Raw genomic sequence first — 19,931 nt, forward strand, 5'->3', positions numbered from 1 at the left:
GTGTTCTGTTACTTGGAAAGCCTGAGTTTTTAACATGTTGATTATTCAAATCAATTGGTTTACAGAAATATCTGTAGCTGTCTAATTTTATTATTATTATTATTTTATGTCTTTAGTGTTTGGCAAATGCACAGATGAAGTCAGTAATTTTCTCTTGTTCAAGTGCTTACTGTGAAGTGAATAAAAAGCTAGTATTTTTGAAGTTGTCCAACTAGCCTTGGAAGTGAATTCCACAGAACCTACCAGTCTGAAAACAGCTTAGAGATATGTGGGTTTGACATACTGCAGAAGGAATGGGAAGATTTCTCTCAATGGTCAGATGTCTAGGAGTCATTCCAGACAAAGGGCTATCTCTCAGTAGTCAGAAGGTGTTCAACAGATCTTCCATTTCTTCTATAGCAGATTTCTGTGTTCAGAGAAAAGATGAAAAAGTGGTGGGGAAAATTGGAAGAGAAGAGCAGGGCATTTAGAAGATGACATTATCTGGACCCCGAATAAACTTCAGAGAAACAGTGATAGTGAAAGAAAAGCATTCAGAGAATCTCTAGATAGTTCCATTATTTATACCCAAAGAAGAACGTCAGCACGTGAAACCAGCTCCTGCTCTCAGTTGGATAAAAATTCATGTTTGTTCACTATTATGCTTTGACATTATCACACTGACTCAGCTCTTCCACCTTTGCACTCTTCTCCCCTTCCTTCGGTTACTCTGTGTTTTATTTTGTAAGGCTGAGATCAAGGTTTGTCTTTCTCATATCTCCATTTATTCACAGTGCCTCTTACCAGCAATGTAAAGAAGTTTTTTTTATTTATATACACTGTTATGGAAAGGTGGTAATTGTCTAAAAAGCAGGACAGCATGTTTTAAAAAAAGATTACTCTTGAAGCTTCACATTCCTGTTTTGTGTACTTTGAATAAAGGGACAAAATATTGGGTGACTGGAGAAAGGGAGAAAGGAAGGGAGAATTTCCCTATTGTTGTGATAGCAAAAGTTTTTGTTTTTAAAGCAATCCCAAAGCTTTAAAAAATGCCCAAGCAACACAAGACCGTTTGTAGCAGGTCCTGAAGATGATGCACTCACCTTATGTTTCAATTTTGAGACAGTCTTATTTAGTCTCAATTGCAGAACCTTTGAACATGTTCACAATGCCTGCTTGTCAATGCATAATACTCAGCTACCCACATTTTGCTAAGAAGAGGGAAACCAAGGACAACCTGGGAGTAGACTGTATACAAAAGCAGCTTTCTTGTTAAAACAGCCTGTAAATGTCCTTCTGTGAAGAGAAAATGCTAGTGATTCACAAATAATGCATTTCACTTCACACCTATTCTCAGTTATCCACTTTTTGGAACAGGAGAGGAAAGCAGATAATGTCGATGTTGGGTCTGGGTCATTGTGGCAAGCCTCAGTTATATGCAAGCACAGTATTGGCTGTTTATAAAACAAGTCAGAAACTGGCCACATTATTCTGAGCATTACAGATTTAATGTTTTAAAAGGGATTGATCAGATTCATGCTGATAACAACATGCATGGTAGAGACTTGGGCTCATCGTCCACTCACTGACATGGTTCCTTCTTCATATCTGCACCAAGGAAATGAAAATGGCTATGGTTCTGGTCCAGGTTATTTGAAAGACAATATTTTCTCTTGTGAACTTGCCTGTGCTTTGAGATCTGCTGGGGAGACCTTTCTCTCTCCTAACAACCTCATAGGTACATCTGGAAGGAGCAAGTGAGAAGTATTCTAGGTGGCTGCCCCCATGATCTAGAACAGTCTTCCCAGGTAGGCTAAACTGACATAGAATCATAGAGTTGGAAGAGACCACAAGGTCCTTCCAGTCCACCCTCATTCTGCTACTCAGGAATACACAAACTAATGCCTACAGGTGGCCATACAGCCTCAAGTGAGTAAGTAAAAATAAATAAATAATGGTATCTGATTTAAACCCAACCTAAAGTTTGTGTCAGCACTTTTTTTCTTTTTGCTTGCTGATGTCTTACTAGACTTCGTATTATTGTGTATTTTCTGTCACATATTTAATATAACACACACACACACACACACACACACACACACACACACACATATATATATATATATATATATATATATATAAAAAATTATAACTAGCTGTGCCCGGCCACACGTTGCTGAGGCAAAGTATGGTGGTATGGGAAATAAAGTATTGAGGAATTGGTGGTAGTTAAGGTAAAGGGTAAAGGTTTTCCCCTGACATAAAGTCCAGTCGTGTCTGACTCTGGGGGTTGGTGCTCATCTCCATTTCTAAGCCGAAGAACCAGCGTTGTCCGTAGACTCTTCCAAGGTCATGTGGAATGACTGCATGGAGCGCCGTTACCTTCCCACCTTTGCATTGATGCACTCACATTTGCATGTTTTCGAACTTCTGGGTTGGCAGAAGCTGGGGCTAACAGTGGGGACTCTCTCTGCTCCCCCAATTCAAACCTGCAACCTTTCGGTCCAGAAGTTCAGCAGCTGAGTGCTTTAACACACTGCGCCATCAGGGGATATTATTTCCTAAAGGTTGTGAATATAAAATATTTCTGATTTTTTTTGTCTGTTGGAGGCAAGTATGAATGCTGCAATTAGGGAAAATGATTAGCATGTAATGGCCTTGCAGCTTTAAAGTCTGGCTGTTTCCTCCCTGAGTGAATTTTTTGTTGGGAGGTGTTAGCTGGCCCTGATTGTTTCCTATCTGGAATTCCCTGGCTTATCTTAACAGGTGTACTTGGTGGATTATGGTCTTGCATTTCGGTATTGTCCAGAAGGCAATCACAGAGATTACAAAGAAAATCCCAAACGCTGTCATGATGGAACACTTGAATTTACCAGTATTGATGCACACAAAGGAGTGGGTAAGTAATAATATTCCTCTTCTTTTATAACATTCCTTCAAGTTACCCATTGTGAATATCAGGTAACAAATGTCAGCCTATTGAAATATTGCTCCAAAATAGATTGCTTGCTTCTAAGAAATTCTAGAGCGAACCAAATTTGAGAATAATTCCTGGGTTAATTTTAAATAATAAGGGTTGCAATTCAGATTGTGACATTAAATGGAGAATGACAAAACTGAATGGTTTTCAAATGGGATGCAGCATAATGGAATGTTTAACCGCCTTGTGATATTAGTTTAAATAGCATATAAGAAGTACCAAAGACCAGTGGTGAAAAAGACGAAAACCAAAGAGCAATGGTGAAAAGGGGGAAAATCTAATTAAGCAGTATAGTATGGCAGACTGTACCTCAATATCTATAATTTTGCATATTTTCTAAGTTTCAGATTAAAATCCTGAGAATGCTACAGTAAGCTGAACCCCAACCCCCTCTTCCTTGTCATTCACTTTGTGATCTGCATTGGGACTTACTATTCAAAAAAGAAAATAATAATAAAATTTTCACTGGTCATGTGCAAATACTTGCCTGCATCGAAAGTAGTATTTTAGATCAGAGCCAAGGTGATTTCTGACCCCACTTAGAGGCCTAATTATAACCCTCTTCTCCATGCTCTACTTAATCTCCAGTCAGCATAAGAACAGCTGGGGACTCAATCCCACATTGATGACACCAGGTCACAGTCCACTCTTAGGAGACCCTGGCTGTTCAGCTTTTATGATCTTGTTTCTAATAATACCATGCAAGATGTCTTGTGTGCCCCCTTGCTCATGTTATGTGGCCACTGAGAAGGGCTTGTTTGTTAGTTTTGAAAGTCACTGCAATGTGGCTTTGAACAGTTCCTCTCTGAATTTTTTATAGGTAATACTTTATAGCTGTCAAACTTGATCTTTGTTGTGATAGTTAATACTTTGTTTCGTTTGTAGCTCCTTCAAGACGGGGGGACCTGGAAATTCTGGGTTATTGTATGATCTGTTGGCTTAGTGGCAAGCTACCTTGGCAAGACAACCTGGAAGATCCCAATTATGTCAGAGACTCAAAAATTAGGTAAATCGCTGGGTTTCATTTTTTTTAAAGCAAAGTTTTATTCAGTTTTAAAAGCATTGTCTTCCATATATGTGCTTAGGTGAGGTTGGATTGCAAAGCTCCCTTTTGTAAAACTAAAATATTGATCATATGCATGTAGAAAAAGTTGTGTGAAACCCAAAAGAAATGAGATCATTGTATTTTCCAAGTCTTACTCTCAATGAATTTATTTAACTTACATGCCACTTTTCAGCCAATTGAGATCTTCATATTGAAAAGACATTTCTAAGTGGTATAATATTACATGACAAAGTACTGAAGAAGACATGATATTCTTAATTTTGCAAACTAGAAAAATGATTAACAAGTTGAACATATACAAAGAGTGTAAAAGTTAGGTATTTGCCCACTTTCCCTTGCTTATTTTATGACATTCATTAGACATATAATATTTCCATTTATTTAAGGTGTTGAATGCCTTTACTATTTTGATACAAATTACTAGGGTTGTGCATGGATTTGGTTTCAAAAATGGTCTTCAGCTAGTGGCTGCCGGAAAATGACTGCTTACAGTTTCTTTTGGCTACATGTGGAGGGCAGAGAGGTAGACAGCCACTAGAAGGGAAAGGATCCCAGAAAGGCTGTTATCTTAAGATCTTGCATTAAATCCAGGTTTCCTTAAAAGACAAAAGGGAAAGGATCACAGAAAGAGTGGTATCTTAACTCTAGTGCTTTTAATCCAGTTCTTAATGAAGGCTATAAGTACAAACAATGCCTAAAATGACGGAAGAGAACCTGGGAAGTCCTCCCCCCCCGTTCCCCCCCCCCCCAAATGCCACCAATGGGCCTGATCAAAAACAAATCTTTCAGCTTCCTGGATAGAAAACAGATTTCTGTTTTTCCGTATTTGGGATGCTCCCGAAAAATGGATTGAGGACCCCACCAAAATCCGGGACACCAAAACAGATTGTGGTTTACCTGACTCGCGCAACCCTGCAAATTACTGATTTGAGATAGTTTTTCATTTTCATATAAAACATTACAATGTAGAGGATTGGTCTTTTTTGCTGTGATTAATTGGTCATACACATTGGGTGCACATATGAAAGGAATCAAAAAGACAGCAAGAAAGGTTGTTTTGGGTTGTTGTCCATTTTCCGGCCTGTATGGCCATGTACCGGAAGCATTATCCCCTGACATTTCACCCTCATCTATGGCAGGCATCCTCAGAGGTTGTGAGGTATATTGGAAAGCTAAGCAAGGGAGGTTTATATAGTTGTGGAAGGTCCAAGGTGGGAGAAAGAACTCTTGTCTGTTGGAGGCCAATGTGAATGTTGTAATTAATCACCTTGATTATCATTAATGTTGTTTTCTTATTTCCTTCTGTCAGGTATACAGATACTATCAAAGAACTAATGTCTGAGTGTTTTCCCGGAAAAAATAAACCAGGTAGGACATTACAATTAAATATTAATGTGCTCTAAAACACTTGTTTATTTTTAAATAAATGCAGGAGTGTGTATGCACTTCAGAGTAATTGTCAAAACAAACCTGAAGTTTGGAGGCTTTGCATAAAAGGATTTGAAGAGATTCTGATGAGTATTTCCCTGTTAAAATGATTCTTGAATAACTTTCCTAATATCACTGGATACCAAACATTGGATGGCCAATTGTTGTCTCTTCCTGTGCCTTTTCTGAAGCATGCAAATATTCTTGGAGGGTCATCTAGGCTTCTGGAGCAGATTTTGGGGAGCATACAGAGTAATATATTAGGAAAGGAAAAATCCACTCTGCCATCATGCCACTGATTAATGGATATTTGACTTTCACTGTATGCATTCCTATATATTTTTCTGTACTGCACTTTCTATCCCTATGAGAATTGGATTTTGAAAAATTTGGCTTGATGTGGAAATGTGGATTGGAGATAAAACTTCAGTGGAGACACCTTTTCCCCATGATAACTCTTTCAGGAGTGAATTTCCCTTCCGAAGGTTGTTTCTCTCATTTCCTGTTGTCTCACCCCTGTTATTAATGATAAGTTGTATGTTTGTAACTTGGGGAATGCCTGTATAGGTTTGATTGGATCCAGAAAAATGACAGCAAAGCACTGCAAAACTTCTTCCAAGGAGTGCCCTGTGTCACTGCAGATACACCTTACAATTTGAATTCTCTCTTTCTCTCTTCATTATATTATAACATATATTATTCTGCCAGATTACATGAACTGGAGGAATTCCTTATCATCTGAGAGCTGAAGACCCCTTTTAACCAAATTTCTTTGAATCTACTGTGTTGAAAAAGTTGAAAACCAAGCACAACTTAACAAGTTTTGTGACATCCTCCAAAAGCACATTTGCCTAGGCTGGCTGTGGAAATTATTCATTTTAAAGAAATGATATTTCTTAAATATCTTTAAGAAAGATATTTTTTACCACTTTTAAAACAAATTTTAGAATTTTTTTCACATGACCACAACATTTAGCCAGACTGCCTGGAGAAAGGCTGTACACGCATGATTGCATATACTGGGTTTTTTGTTTGTTTGTTTCTAAAACTATTACTATAGGTATATCATGTATTTCAGTCATACTTGGCTTATATAGATCTTCACTGGTTTCCTTCAGATGAGCTAACGAGGTATATGGAAAAAGTGATGACTTTGGCCTATAATGAAAAACCACCTTATGAGGAATTACGAGAAATATTTCTTCAAGGTCTCAAAATCATTGGTGAGAAGGATGATGGCATATTGGACATGGAGGTTTCAGAAAATGGAGATGTTCCAGCAAAGCCTGCACTTAAGGTCTTTATTTCTGAATTCAGATCACTACTCAATGTCTTTTTGTCTTCTGCTGTATGGAGTGATTAGCTATTGGAAATGGGTGTCACATAGGTGAGATCAAAACTGAAAGGGATGGAGAAGAAATGTACCCTTGAGATACAAGCAAAAGACTTCTTCATTCTCATTGTCACTGGCCTGAATCCAAAGCTCTACTTCAGGTGTGTCCAAGAGTTAGTATGCACCCCAAGAGAGATTTTTTAAAACTCCTAAGCTTCTATACCATATTGCACACTGCTTTTGAAATGCCATTCCATTCAGCGTGAGAGAGAGGAAGTAGGAGGAATTAGTGTCTAGATTCCCCTTGGACAGATATAAAAGGTGTGTTAGGTTCTTTGTATCCTAGCCAGTATTTGCCATGGATTTTTTTGTGAAATTTCTCTCCACATAACATGTGCAATTTCTCTTCCTAGAAGTAGATTTTTCTCACTTCCTTTTGTCTCAGCCCCGTTCTTAACTGTGAGTCATTTGTAAGTCAGATGCTAGTAACTGGGGGACTGCCTGTATTTGTTTGTAAAAGCCAATAATTTATTTTAACTGAATTTCATTCACGACATTTGAAAACAAGACTTTAGGACGAGAGTCCTATTATTAAATAAAATAATAAAGCTTTCGGTGGACAGTGACAAGCCAATAGTGGGTTTTCTAAATGTTAAGCATTCTGGTGGTGTTATATTCTACTGCTAGATTGTCATATTCCATGAATAAAATTGACATATTTCAATATTTTGGGTATTACAGCAATATAAATGCTGATTTTAACAACTGTAGTTCAGAGTGAATCTACATCTACAAGTGTGTGTGAGAGAAGAATGTTGTAGCTAGTCACCTGTTATGATTGAGCCTCATGGCTCTGTTACTGACAGACGTGGGCGTAAGACTCCTCGAGAGTCAGATACTCTCGAGGAGCGAGAGAGAAAAAGACTGCGAGACATATTTGCAGCACCATCTGACGAGGAGTCTTTCGAAGGGTTTACGGAGAGAATGGAGGAGGGGCTGGTTAGCTCAGAGGAGGATGAGATGGATTGGACTCGGGTAAGGGAGGAAGTGGGTGCCACTGGCCATGATGGGACAGAAGATGAATGGGGACCTTCAGGATTAGACCCATGGTTTAGCTGGAGGGATGGGACGGGATCCACAGCTGGAGATGCTGTTGGGCGTAGTCAGAGGTGTTCCAGCTCTGACGAGGAAAGTGATGAGGAAACGCCCGGGTTAAGGAGGACAGCTGACAGTGATGAAGATTTGTAACTGGCATAAAATGGGGCTTGGGAGCAATTGCAAATTGCGTTGGGCAAGGTAATCTGGGCAAACGCTTGGGATCCGTGTGTGTGTGGGACGCTTCCCTGAAGACTTGTGTGCTTTCCTGTGCTGTGACGTAAGTTGATTGGAATCCAGGGTCAGACGGCGGGAGGGATTGTGTGGGCATTTGTTTGTGCAAACCTGTGCTTACTCTTATTAGCTTGACCTTCCGTCGTCTTCTTGACGGACGCCATCTCCTGCTTTGAGAACTCGGACTGAACTGACCACGGCTTGTCTTCCCCCCTTCTTGGACTTGGAAAAACTACAAACGTCTGCTTCTGGCTTTGATCTACGGAACGGAACTGGTCTACTCAACTGCTACAATCCTTGGCTGATTTACTCGTGTTGGAGATCCTGTCTGCTGTGTGTGTGGGGGAGCGACGCAAGTTACTCTAAGCACAGTGTTGGCAGCAGAGAGGAATCTGCTGCCAATTAGTTGCATTCTTTGTATCTTTTGTTCCTTGGCTTTCGTTTCGTTTATACCCAGGCTGACGCAAGCAGTTTGTTTTTACCCGGATTAAACTCCGGTTTAATCCGGTTTATCTTTGAACATTTACTTTTGCCCCTTTTTGCTCCTAAAGGCAAAAACTGCCTGGCCCTTGTGTTTTACGGGCATTTTTGAGTTCTGTAATCTAATAAACTCTGTTACTTTGAATCTTGTGGCGTTCTGTCCTTGACAGATTGCCCAACGCCATAAAAAGTTTATTGCAGCAATAAACCCGTCAGGAAGACGATGGATGAGTTAAGGGCCAAAGTAGACCAATTGCAAACGGCTTTTACCGTTAGCCAAACAGCTCAGGCTGTGAAAGGACATGTTTTGACTCCTGAACGTTTTGACGGAACCAGGTGCAAGTTGCCAACCTTTTTGGCACAAGTGGAGCTTTATTTTTCTCAGCTCAGTGCTCATGCTTTTCCTACAGACACTAGCAAGGTGGCCTTTATTTTGAGTTTGTTGACCGGTCCCGCAGGACAATGGGCCACTAATTTAATTTTGGGAAATGACCCAGTCAAGGACAATTTGAATAATTTCAAAAAGTTGTTAACTGATACTTTTGGGGATCCTCTCCGCACGGAGAACGCTGGGTGGGCTCTGTATCGGTTGAAACAGGGAAAGGGGACTGTTTTGGATTACTTAAATAAGTTTAACCTGTATCGCCACCAGCTGGATTGGGGGGAAAATGCATTCATGCTTTTATTTACTGCCGGGTTAAGTGATATGCTCCAGGATGAATTAGCACGCTTGGAGCCGGCTGAAAGCTGGGACGCCTTAGTAGCTAAGGTGCTGCGTTTAGACGCAAGGTTCGAGGCTCGTAAACACTCAAAAGCAATGTGTGCGCCACCCATGCATGTAACCAGGGCACCTGTGGTGATGGGGGAAGAGCCCATGGAGCTTGGGGTCTTTAAAAAGCTGTCTACAGAGGAAAAGAGCCGTAGGAGGCAGCTGGGCTTGTGTTTGTACTGTGGGAATGCTGGGCATTTTGCCAAAAATTGTAATGTGAAACCTTCCCAGCTTTCGGGAAAAGGCCAGCCCTAGTGCGACGTGAGTCCAACGCACTAGGGCTCCTCAAGCAGTCAACTGAGGGGAGGAAGCATGTTTTCGTACCCATTACATTATCTGTTGGGGGAAGGGAACTTGTTTCTACTTTGGCACTGCTGGACTCAGGGGCTACGGTCTCCTATGTAGATATTGAGTTTGCTAAGAAGCATGGCATTCCTAGAGTGCGCAAGGCATGCGACGTGTGGGTGGAAGGAGCAGATGGGAGACTGCTGGAGACTGGGGTGGTTAACCATGAAACCTCAGCAGTAACGTGGGAGGTGCAGGGAGTAACGGGAACGTTTGTGTGGGATATTACGAGCTTGCCTAGATATGATGTGATCCTGGGGATGGATTGGCTAGCTGTAGTAAACCCACAAGTAGATTGGGCAACACGTAAAGTGATCTTAAAGAGGCAGGATTGTTGCACTCTAAATGTTACTCATTCTGATATGGAGGGAGTGCCTGCTGAGTATGGGGAGTTCTCTGATGTATTTTGTAAAAGAGAAGCGGACAAATTACCACCGCACAGGCCATATGATTGTGCCATCAAGTTGGCAGAAGGTGCGAAACTGCCAGCAGGGAGGCTGTATGCCTTGACTGTACCGGAAAGGCAAGCTTTGCGGGAGTTTCTAGATGAAAATTTAGCCAAGGGGTTTATTCGCCCATCTAGTTCTCCAACTGCGGCACCAGTATTCTTTGTAGCCAAAAAGACTGGGGAACTTAGGCTGGTCTGTGACTATCGGATCCTAAACAAATACACCATTCGGGATAGGTACCCGCTCCCTTTAATCTCGGAACTGTTATCAAGGGTGCAAGGGGCTAAGGTCTTTACCAAGCTTGACCTGCGGGGGGCCTATAACTTAATCCGTATACGGGAAGGGGATGAATGGAAGACGGCATTTAACACGTGTTTCGGATGCCACGAGTTCCGAGTCATGCCTTTTGGGCTTTGTAATGCTCCTGCGGTATTCCAGAGGTTCATGAACGATGTGTTCAGGGACCTAATTGACCAATTTTTAGTGATTTATTTGGATGATATCTTGATTTTTTCTAAGGACGAGAAAGAACATCGTCAACATGTCAAGCAGGTTCTGCACCGACTGCGGGCTAATGGGCTTTTCGCCAAGGCTTCCAAGTGCGTCTTTCATGTGCCTGAAGTGGAGTTCCTAGGTCATGTAGTGTCAGGTAGGGAACTTAAAATGGACCCACATAAGGTTGACGCCGTCAACTCATGGCAGGAGCTGAAGACTAAGAAGGATGTACAAAGGTTCTTGGGTTTCGCTAATTACTACCGGGAGTTTATTCCGAATTTTGCAAAGCTCACGGTACCTTTGACGCAGCTTCTGCGCAAGAAACAGCCATTTGTGTGGGGGCGGGAAGCTCACGAGGCGTTTCTACAACTAAAGTCTAGTTTTCAATCGGACAACATACTAACCCATCCTGATGTTGACAGACCGTTCGTGGTAGAAGCGGACGCTTCTAGCTACGCGTTGGGGGCTGTATTGTCTCAGAAGGATTCCTCAGGGACCTTGCGTCCCTGTGGATTTTACTCGCGGCAACTAACACCCTTCGAGCAGAACTATACCATATGGGAGAAGGAGTTGTTGGCGATTAAGGTGGCGTTTGAGGTGTGGCGGCACTGGCTTGAAGGGGCACGGCACCAGATCGTGGTCAGATCTGATCACAAGAACTTAGAGCACTTGCAAACAGCAAAGAAGTTAAACCAGCGTCAAATCCGCTGGGCTTTGTTTTTCTCCAGGTTTAACTTCAAGGTGCAGTTCGTGGAGGGGAAGGCAAACTTGCGGGCCGATGCTTTATCCCGCAAGCCGGAATTTAAGACCAATGAGCAGGTAGTATGTCAGACCATCTTGCCTACTGCCTCTCTGTGTGTTGTAGATAATGAGCTTGGGTTACATGACCAGATCCTTGAGGCTCAGAAGGATGATGTGTGGACTCAGGAGCAACTGATGCTGCTCTCTGCAGGTAACCGTACCATACTGCCGCATCTCCAGGATCAAGACGGGGTATTGGTGCGTAGGGGGCAGGTATACGTACCAGTAGGGACCCTCAGGTTGGAGGTGATTAGAGCCCACCATGACGAACCCATGGCTGGGCACTTTGGCAGGTTCAAGACCATACAGCTTATCACCAGGAGCTACTGGTGGCCAAAGATGCGGCAAGACATTCTGCGCTTTTGTGACAGCTGCGCCGTTTGTCAGCAGAGTAAGACGCCTGTTGGGCGCCCTAGAGGGTTGTTATCGTCTTTACCTGTTCCGGAGAGGCCATGGCAAATCATTTCCATGGATTTTATTTCAGATTTGCCTAAGTCTGGGGGTTATACTTGTATTTGGGTGGTGGTGGATTTATTTAGTAAACTGGCTCATTTTATTCCTTGTTCAACCATTCCGGCGGCCCCTACGTTGGCCTTACTATTTACAAAGCACATCTATCGTTTGCACGGAGCACCCGAGGTGATTATTTCAGATAGGGCTCCGCAATTTGTGTCACGCTTTTGGAAACACTTCCATGAGTGTTTGGGGACTAAGTTAAACGTGTCTTCAGCTTTCCATCCGCAAACGGATGGACAGTCGGAACGGGTTAATGGGCTCTTAGAGCAGTATCTGCGTTGTTTTTGTTTAGATCAACCCACGGCTTGGGTAAAGTGGTTACCGGTGGCGGAATTTGCTTACAACAATGCGGTGCACACGTCTAGTCAGCATACGCCATTTGAGCTAACTTATGGTTTTCACCCACGGGGAGGTGTGGCGCCGTCGACCAATGTGGTCTCTTCGGACCCTGTGTACCGCTCTTCGGAAATGGCTGCATTGCATGATGTTGCCCGTCGCTTACTGTTGGAAGCTAAGGCAACGCAGAAGACTCAGGCTGACCGCCACAGGCAGGCAGGGGAGGAGTTGGAAGAAGGGGATTTGGTGTGGTTATCTTCCAAACATATTAAACAGGCTGGGGGAAAGTTTGCGCCTCGGTATTTGGGTCCCTTTCCTATCGTTAAAAAGATTTCTTCTGTTGCGTTTCGTTTGCGTTTACCGTCTAGTTTAAAGGTCCATCCAGTCTTTCATCGTTCGCTGTTGAAACTTGATACCTCTAGTCGTCGTGGTGCTATAGCGGAGGGTATCACTGCCACTTCTCCGCCATCGGGGGAGGAGGCCTTTGTGAGAGGGGATAGTGTTATGATTGAGCCTCATGGCTCTGTTACTGACAGACGTGGGCGTAAGACTCCTCGAGAGTCAGATACTCTCGAGGAGCGAGAGAGAAAAAGACTGCGAGACATATTTGCAGCACCATCTGACGAGGAGTCTTTCGAAGGGTTTACGGAGAGAATGGAGGAGGGGCTGGTTAGCTCAGAGGAGGATGAGATGGATTGGACTCGGGTAAGGGAGGAAGTGGGTGCCACTGGCCATGATGGGACAGAAGATGAATGGGGACCTTCAGGATTAGACCCATGGTTTAGCTGGAGGGATGGGACGGGATCCACAGCTGGAGATGCTGTTGGGCGTAGTCAGAGGTGTTCCAGCTCTGACGAGGAAAGTGATGAGGAAACGCCCGGGTTAAGGAGGACAGCTGACAGTGATGAAGATTTGTAACTGGCATAAAATGGGGCTTGGGAGCAATTGCAAATTGCGTTGGGCAAGGTAATCTGGGCAAACGCTTGGGATCCGTGTGTGTGTGGGACGCTTCCCTGAAGACTTGTGTGCTTTCCTGTGCTGTGACGTAAGTTGATTGGAATCCAGGGTCAGACGGCGGGAGGGATTGTGTGGGCATTTGTTTGTGCAAACCTGTGCTTACTCTTATTAGCTTGACCTTCCGTCGTCTTCTTGACGGACGCCATCTCCTGCTTTGAGAACTCGGACTGAACTGACCACGGCTTGTCTTCCCCCCTTCTTGGACTTGGAAAAACTACAAACGTCTGCTTCTGGCTTTGATCTACGGAACGGAACTGGTCTACTCAACTGCTACAATCCTTGGCTGATTTACTCGTGTTGGAGATCCTGTCTGCTGTGTGTGTGGGGGAGCGACGCAAGTTACTCTAAGCACAGTGTTGGCAGCAGAGAGGAATCTGCTGCCAATTAGTTGCATTCTTTGTATCTTTTGTTCCTTGGCTTTCGTTTCGTTTATACCCAGGCTGACGCAAGCAGTTTGTTTTTACCCGGATTAAACTCCGGTTTAATCCGGTTTATCTTTGAACATTTACTTTTGCCCCTTTTTGCTCCTAAAGGCAAAAACTGCCTGGCCCTTGTGTTTTACGGGCATTTTTGAGTTCTGTAATCTAATAAACTCTGTTACTTTGAATCTTGTGGCGTTCTGTCCTTGACATCACCTTTGGGGAGAAATGTGCTTGGCTGTCTTCGCCAGTCATAAACAGAGGGGATATATATATACATATACATATATATATATATACATATATATATGTGTGTGTGTGTGTGTGTGTGTGTGTGTGTGCATGCCACAGATATCATTAAGTGACATAAGTGCTATGGCACACATGGATGAAAGTAGTTTTGGTGTTACTTTTATTTATAAAAATATTTCAAACATGCTCCATATCTAAGATTTCAGGATGGCATACTAATTAAAATGTTCAGATGGCAATACCAATAACAGTGGGAGCAGTGTACAACAATCTAAATTTAAAACAGAGATGAGCAGCTGAAATAATCCCAAAATATCTTAAAACAATTTAACAGTTAAAACATAATCAGTTCAATGATTAAAATATTTTAAAGCTTGCCAGATTTATGCAAAATTATTAGGTTCCAAAATCTTTTATAAATAGATAATCTTAACTGGTTTTTAAAAGAGTTTTTCAAATGTGTTGTTAGCCAACCAAAACATTATTACTGCAGTGGAACTGTAGGATTTAATTCTGGTTAAATACATTTTTGGAGTCTCTACTTTGACTGTCTCCCAGTGTAAACTGATAAGTTTGTTCTTCTGTCAAATCAGACTTCGTTTTCCAAATGTCTGGAGCTAATAAAAATAATCATGCCTGGTTGCTCTATTCTCCTTCCCTAATCATTTTCTTTTCTTGATTTAGCTGATTTAACTAGTGAATAATTACTTGAACCTGTAAGTTGCACTGAATAATTGGTCTTGCTTCTTAGTAAACAATAGTTGGGATCAGAGTGTTAATCTTTCCCTCTGTGTGACTTAAAATACCGGTGCTGCTCATGTGTTTTGGACTGTTTTTTTCATTGGCTAAATAGATAAATTGCACCCTGGAAAATGATCCCCAAATCCCTTGCCTGAATCAAGAAAATGTACATAGACCAAAACAATATTCTCAGCACTGAGCATCTTTCAAAGAGAAGTGCTCTGATTTACAATCCAGTTAAAATCCACACTTTAGTTAATTGAACCAATTAATCTATTAATGCACTCAGCTCTATTCTCGCTAGATTTTTTTCACTTGGTTTATCTTGGCATTTAACTTGGTGGGAATCCTGAATCTAATCAGCATGCACTTGTTTGCTGTGATAACTTACACAGAATGGGGGGAAAGGTACAACCATTTGTAGTGGTTTATTATGAAGTGTGTATTGGAAGCAGAATTCAAATCTGTATTTAGCTGTGCAGCTCACAATGTAACCTTGGGCCAGTTTTTTTTTTTATAATAAGCTACCTCACAAGGTGATTTTTGAAGAAGTAGCTGTGTTAGTCCCTTGCAGTATAAAAAGGAGGCCGTGGAAGGGAAAAGGGAAAAAGAATGCGTGGCGCTTGTTTCCAAAAGGTAATAAATCCAAATTTCCCAGGAATCAAAAAAATGTACTGAGGATATACATTCTTTTGCTATAAAATACATTTTCCCAAGCCCTGTACTGAAGTGATCTGATACATTTTAACAGCTTGATCTGCACATAATATTCTACTCCTAGCCAACAATGTGCTGCCACCTATAACTCGTTTTTGTTTTTGTTTTATTTTTGGATTTGGTACTGTTTGGAAACAAACTCCACAAGTGTCTTATAAGATTATTGTGAGAATAACATCAAAAAGGGAAAGGTCCCAAAAGCTGTCTCAAGCACCTCAAAAAAGGGGGAATGAGTGGAGGATTTTTTTAAAATCCTGACTCTTCTGTAAAGAAATGATTTTGGTTCACACCAGTTCTTGCTAAAGAATTATGTCATTTGTCTACTGATATTATTAATTTTATTGCCGGAGATTTCTTCTCCAGATTCCGGTGTAGTTTGCAAAAAAAAAAAAATTAAACCAAAAACAGGAAAAATAGTGCAATAAAAATGAACAATCAACTGAAATACAAAACAAGTGTAAAGCATGATGTAACTTGCAGAAGATCATCTTTGACATCAAGAATGGCATTTCAAGCCGTGTTAAGCTAGCCTTCCTGGAGAGTACATTCTTCAAATGGGATGCCACCATCAAAGAAACCCCTTTCCCTGTGCTTCAGAGAATAAGGATCTGCAGAGAAGGTGCTGTGTTGAAAATCTCAATGCATAGGCAAATAGATGTGGTCTCCACTAGTGTCTAACTTTAACAGCCCATTTAGACAGATATAATGGTTGATAGTACTGAAGCCCTCTAAGAAATCCAGAAGTAGAGAAGATGTAACACCTAGGCTACTGCTTAGATAGCTGTCACAAAAATCAGTTTGTGTTTTTCAAGAAGTTTAACCCATATATTTATCTTTATGAATCAGAAGAGTTCAACCCACACGTGATGGGTGTGTTACTATGAATCATTCATGAGTCATATTATAGAAAATGAAGTACATTTTCCTTTTATTTCTTTTCTTACTGTTAAAAATCTATTACAGTAGAGTCTCACTTATCCAACACTCGCTTATCCAACGCATTTTTGTAGTCAATGTTTTCAATACATCGTGATATTTTGGTGCTAAATTCGTAAATACTACATAGCATTACTGTGTATTGAACTACTTTTTCTGTCAAATTTGTTGTACAACATGATGTTTTGGTGCTTAATTTGTAAAATCATAACCTAATTTGATGTTTAATAGGCTTTTCCTTAATCTCTCCTTATTATCCAACATATTCGCTTATCCAACGTTCTGCCAGCCCATTTACGTTGGATAAGCGAGACTCTACTGTATTTGTATTATCAAACTCTAACATACCTCAGAAGAGCTAGAATTTGTTTTAACTGATGATGTGAATTATGAACAAACCTGCTGGCCATATAAATGTTCTTTGAGAATGCTGTAGAACTTGTCAGCTATTTTGGCTCACCTCACTTGATATTGTTGTCATACAAATTTCTTCCTGACTGACATGTTTAATAACACTTCTAAAAAGTAGTAAATGATGGTAACCTTAAATACAATGGGCACTCGGTATCCACTGTGATTTGGCTGGAATTTGAATACAGTTCAGTATTGCAGTTTCCGCTTTTCCCTTCTCAATGTAATGGTGCTGACTTCTACTTACTTTGTAAGCTAAACTTCATAGAAAAAGGGAAAAGTCTTGGGTTGAAGCATCCTGTCATATTTCTGTTTTAAAAAGGTAAGGCAATGATTGTGGGATTCTCAAGAATGAATCCTTTGAGGTGAAACTTGTTATTATCAGTTTCAGCAGCTATAGCTGGAAAAAACATTTCGCTTATGCTTAATGCTTATTTTCAAAAGAGACAGACAAAAGGATGGAAGAAGAAAGAACTGATAACAGTAATAACATTATTTTTAAAATGAGCAATCACTGATCCATAGTTTTTGTCCTGCTAAAATACATTGAAGTAGCTCACATAACACATTCTTCATATTTGAACAAGATTCTAAAGTCTTGAATTTTAACACAGTGTTTTATCTACTTAGAGATGTGAAGCTTTTTTGGGGGGGAGATATTGATTTGTGGAAAATGTCAGCTGAACACTGTGTGGAACTAATGGAGGAAGAATAATTTTCCATTATACTAATGTTAGTAGTTTCCTGTTTTCAGTGTTTTGGGGTTTTCCCTCTTGTTCTCAAATTTCAGAATCAAACCTATAGTTTAGGTGTTCTATACAATTCGGGAACTAGTATTCTGTTTCTAACAAAAATATATTTTTAAAGAAGTAAGTTGAGTTAGTTTATTTTATTTATTTTGTATCAAAAGCATTGCATAATAAGTTCAAAAGCGATAAAATAAAGGAATCACAAACCACTAAATAGTTTTAAACCAAAAGTGGGCAACAGCAATCACATTGTCTGTAGCTTTGATCAACTCCTCCTCCATGCATCAGGCAAAGCATTGTGGGCAAGCATACATATGAGGAGTTGTTTGTTCTGCTCCACAGTCACACAAGGTGGAGGATTCCTCCAGGTAGTGCCATCTTGCCAGGTTGTCTTTTGATCTGCCCACTCCGCTACTCAGTTGAGTTTGTTATTAGATGGTTAATAAAGTGTATTTTTGTTGAAAGTTTTCTTTCCTTGAAAAACTTGCCCCTTCCCCTTTATGGCTTAAAAACTTAAGTAAGATTCCAACTAGAGCAGATCTGTTGAAATAAATGAAACTTTAGTTATAATTAACAAATCCTATTCATTTCGAAGGTCTATTTGGGCAGAACCTAATATTGAATGTATCCTTTCCTGTTTCAACCTGTTCAAATCTGGTTCTACTCTACCTCTCTTTTGTTTATCTATTAGCTTTTTAACATTCCCCTTCAACATTTAATTAATTAATTAATTAATTAACTACATTTATATCCCACCATTCTCACCTTGAAGGGGACTCAGAGTGGCTTACAAATTATATGTACATTATATTATTAGCATAGCACAATATTGGCATTATATATTACTATATTGAACTGTACCATTATACTATAATATTATTAGTAATATGTAATATATAATTAATATTATTATATTGTATTACATTATAATATTATTACCAATATTATATGTATATACAATATATTATATTATTATATTTATTTATTATTTATTTACAGTATTTATATTCCACCCTTCTCACCCCGAAGGGGACTCAGGGCAGATTACAATGAACACATATATGGCAAACATTCAATGCCAACAGACAAACAACATATAAAGACAGACACAGAGGCATTTAACATTTTTTTCCAGCTTCACGATTCCGGCCACAGGGGGAGCTGTTGCTTCACTGTCTACTAGTGGCTGTACTTCCTCATTCCTTTCCTCGTGTTTTGCTGGCAGTTTTATGATGTTGTAAATTAGTTAAATTAGCCTCCCGCATAAAGCGTACCTAAATTTCCCTAATTGACAGATGCAATTGTCTTTCGGGGCTGCATAGGTCAACAGCAAGCCGGGCTATTTAATGGTCGGGGTCTTAACCCGACCCGGGCTTCGAACTCATGACCTTTCGGTCAGTAGTGATTTATTGCAGCTGGTTACTAGCCAGCTGTGCCACAGCCCGGCCCATATATATATTGTATATTATATTGTATAGTTGCAATTGTATATTATATTGTATAAGACAAGATTGAACTTGTCTTCCTGGCTTTCCCTCTTCGCTCTGGCCCCAGAGCATCAGTTGGTGATGGAGGAGGGGCCTCTAACTGATGGCATAGTTCTTGTGCTTAAATCTTCTTGAGCTGCTTAAATTTTGTTGTCTTTCTTGATGCTATGCTTTTTATGTGCCAGCATTTCATTAGTAATAGCTGATTTCAAATCTGGTTTTGAAATCATGTTTGTATCCAAAGAAGAAAGCAAAGTCATGGGATGTAGCCAAACTGATCTCAGTTGGGAGAGTAGGCAGGCCCCTCAATTCACAACTTTTAGATAACCCACTCCTTCTTTCTAAAAAATGAATCTACATTGGAACTCACTTCTCCTGTCTCATAATTTGTATAAAGTTGCAATTCTATAAACATCCATTAGTGAGTCAACGGCATTGATCATGTACTTCTGAATAAATATACAGAGGTTTTCATGGTATGCCTTTCAGGTTATATTTAAATTCTTGCTTTGAATTCTTGTCCAAGTTGAACTTTATTTGGGCTGCTGCTAGATGGTATATCAGAATGGCCAGTATTGTGAAATAGGACCAATAGCTGCTGCCCACCGTAATTGAAATTCTTTCTCACTGGGAGATCCACACTTTATCTGCTATAAATTTAAAGCCATTCTAGTTCTGAAATTTATTAATGAGTCATTGTTCCTAAACTGGCTTGAATCTAATTCACGTTCATATGTAATATTTGCTCTAATATTTGCATGGGTTTGGTTAGTTCCTGCTGAAAGAGAAGTTATCCTTACTGCATTGCATTGAAAGATTCATTATTGCTACTATAAACCACTCCAGCCATGGAGTATGCCTTATGCTCAGCAATGAGCCCACTGATTGCACTCGAT

The 19,931-nt window shown here is 40.5% G+C and overlaps 1 protein-coding gene across 3 annotated transcripts in view; it reads left to right on the forward strand.

Moving 5' to 3' along the window:
- Nucleotides 1–19,931, forward strand: part of vrk1 (VRK serine/threonine kinase 1) — a 63,132-nt gene that overhangs the window by 38,151 nt on the left and 5,050 nt on the right. For all 3 annotated transcript variants that reach the window (XM_062968449.1, XM_062968451.1, XM_062968450.1), the window contains exons 8-11: nucleotides 2,746–2,878; nucleotides 3,845–3,965; nucleotides 5,335–5,393; nucleotides 6,572–6,750. In XM_062968449.1, coding sequence (XP_062824519.1) covers nucleotides 2,746–2,878; nucleotides 3,845–3,965; nucleotides 5,335–5,393; nucleotides 6,572–6,750 — 492 coding nt within the window. The remainder of the gene's footprint in view (nucleotides 1–2,745; nucleotides 2,879–3,844; nucleotides 3,966–5,334; nucleotides 5,394–6,571; nucleotides 6,751–19,931) is intronic.

The sequence above is a fragment of the Anolis carolinensis genome, chromosome 1 (genome assembly GCF_035594765.1).
Source record: "Anolis carolinensis isolate JA03-04 chromosome 1, rAnoCar3.1.pri, whole genome shotgun sequence".
NCBI lineage: Eukaryota > Metazoa > Chordata > Lepidosauria > Squamata > Dactyloidae > Anolis > Anolis carolinensis.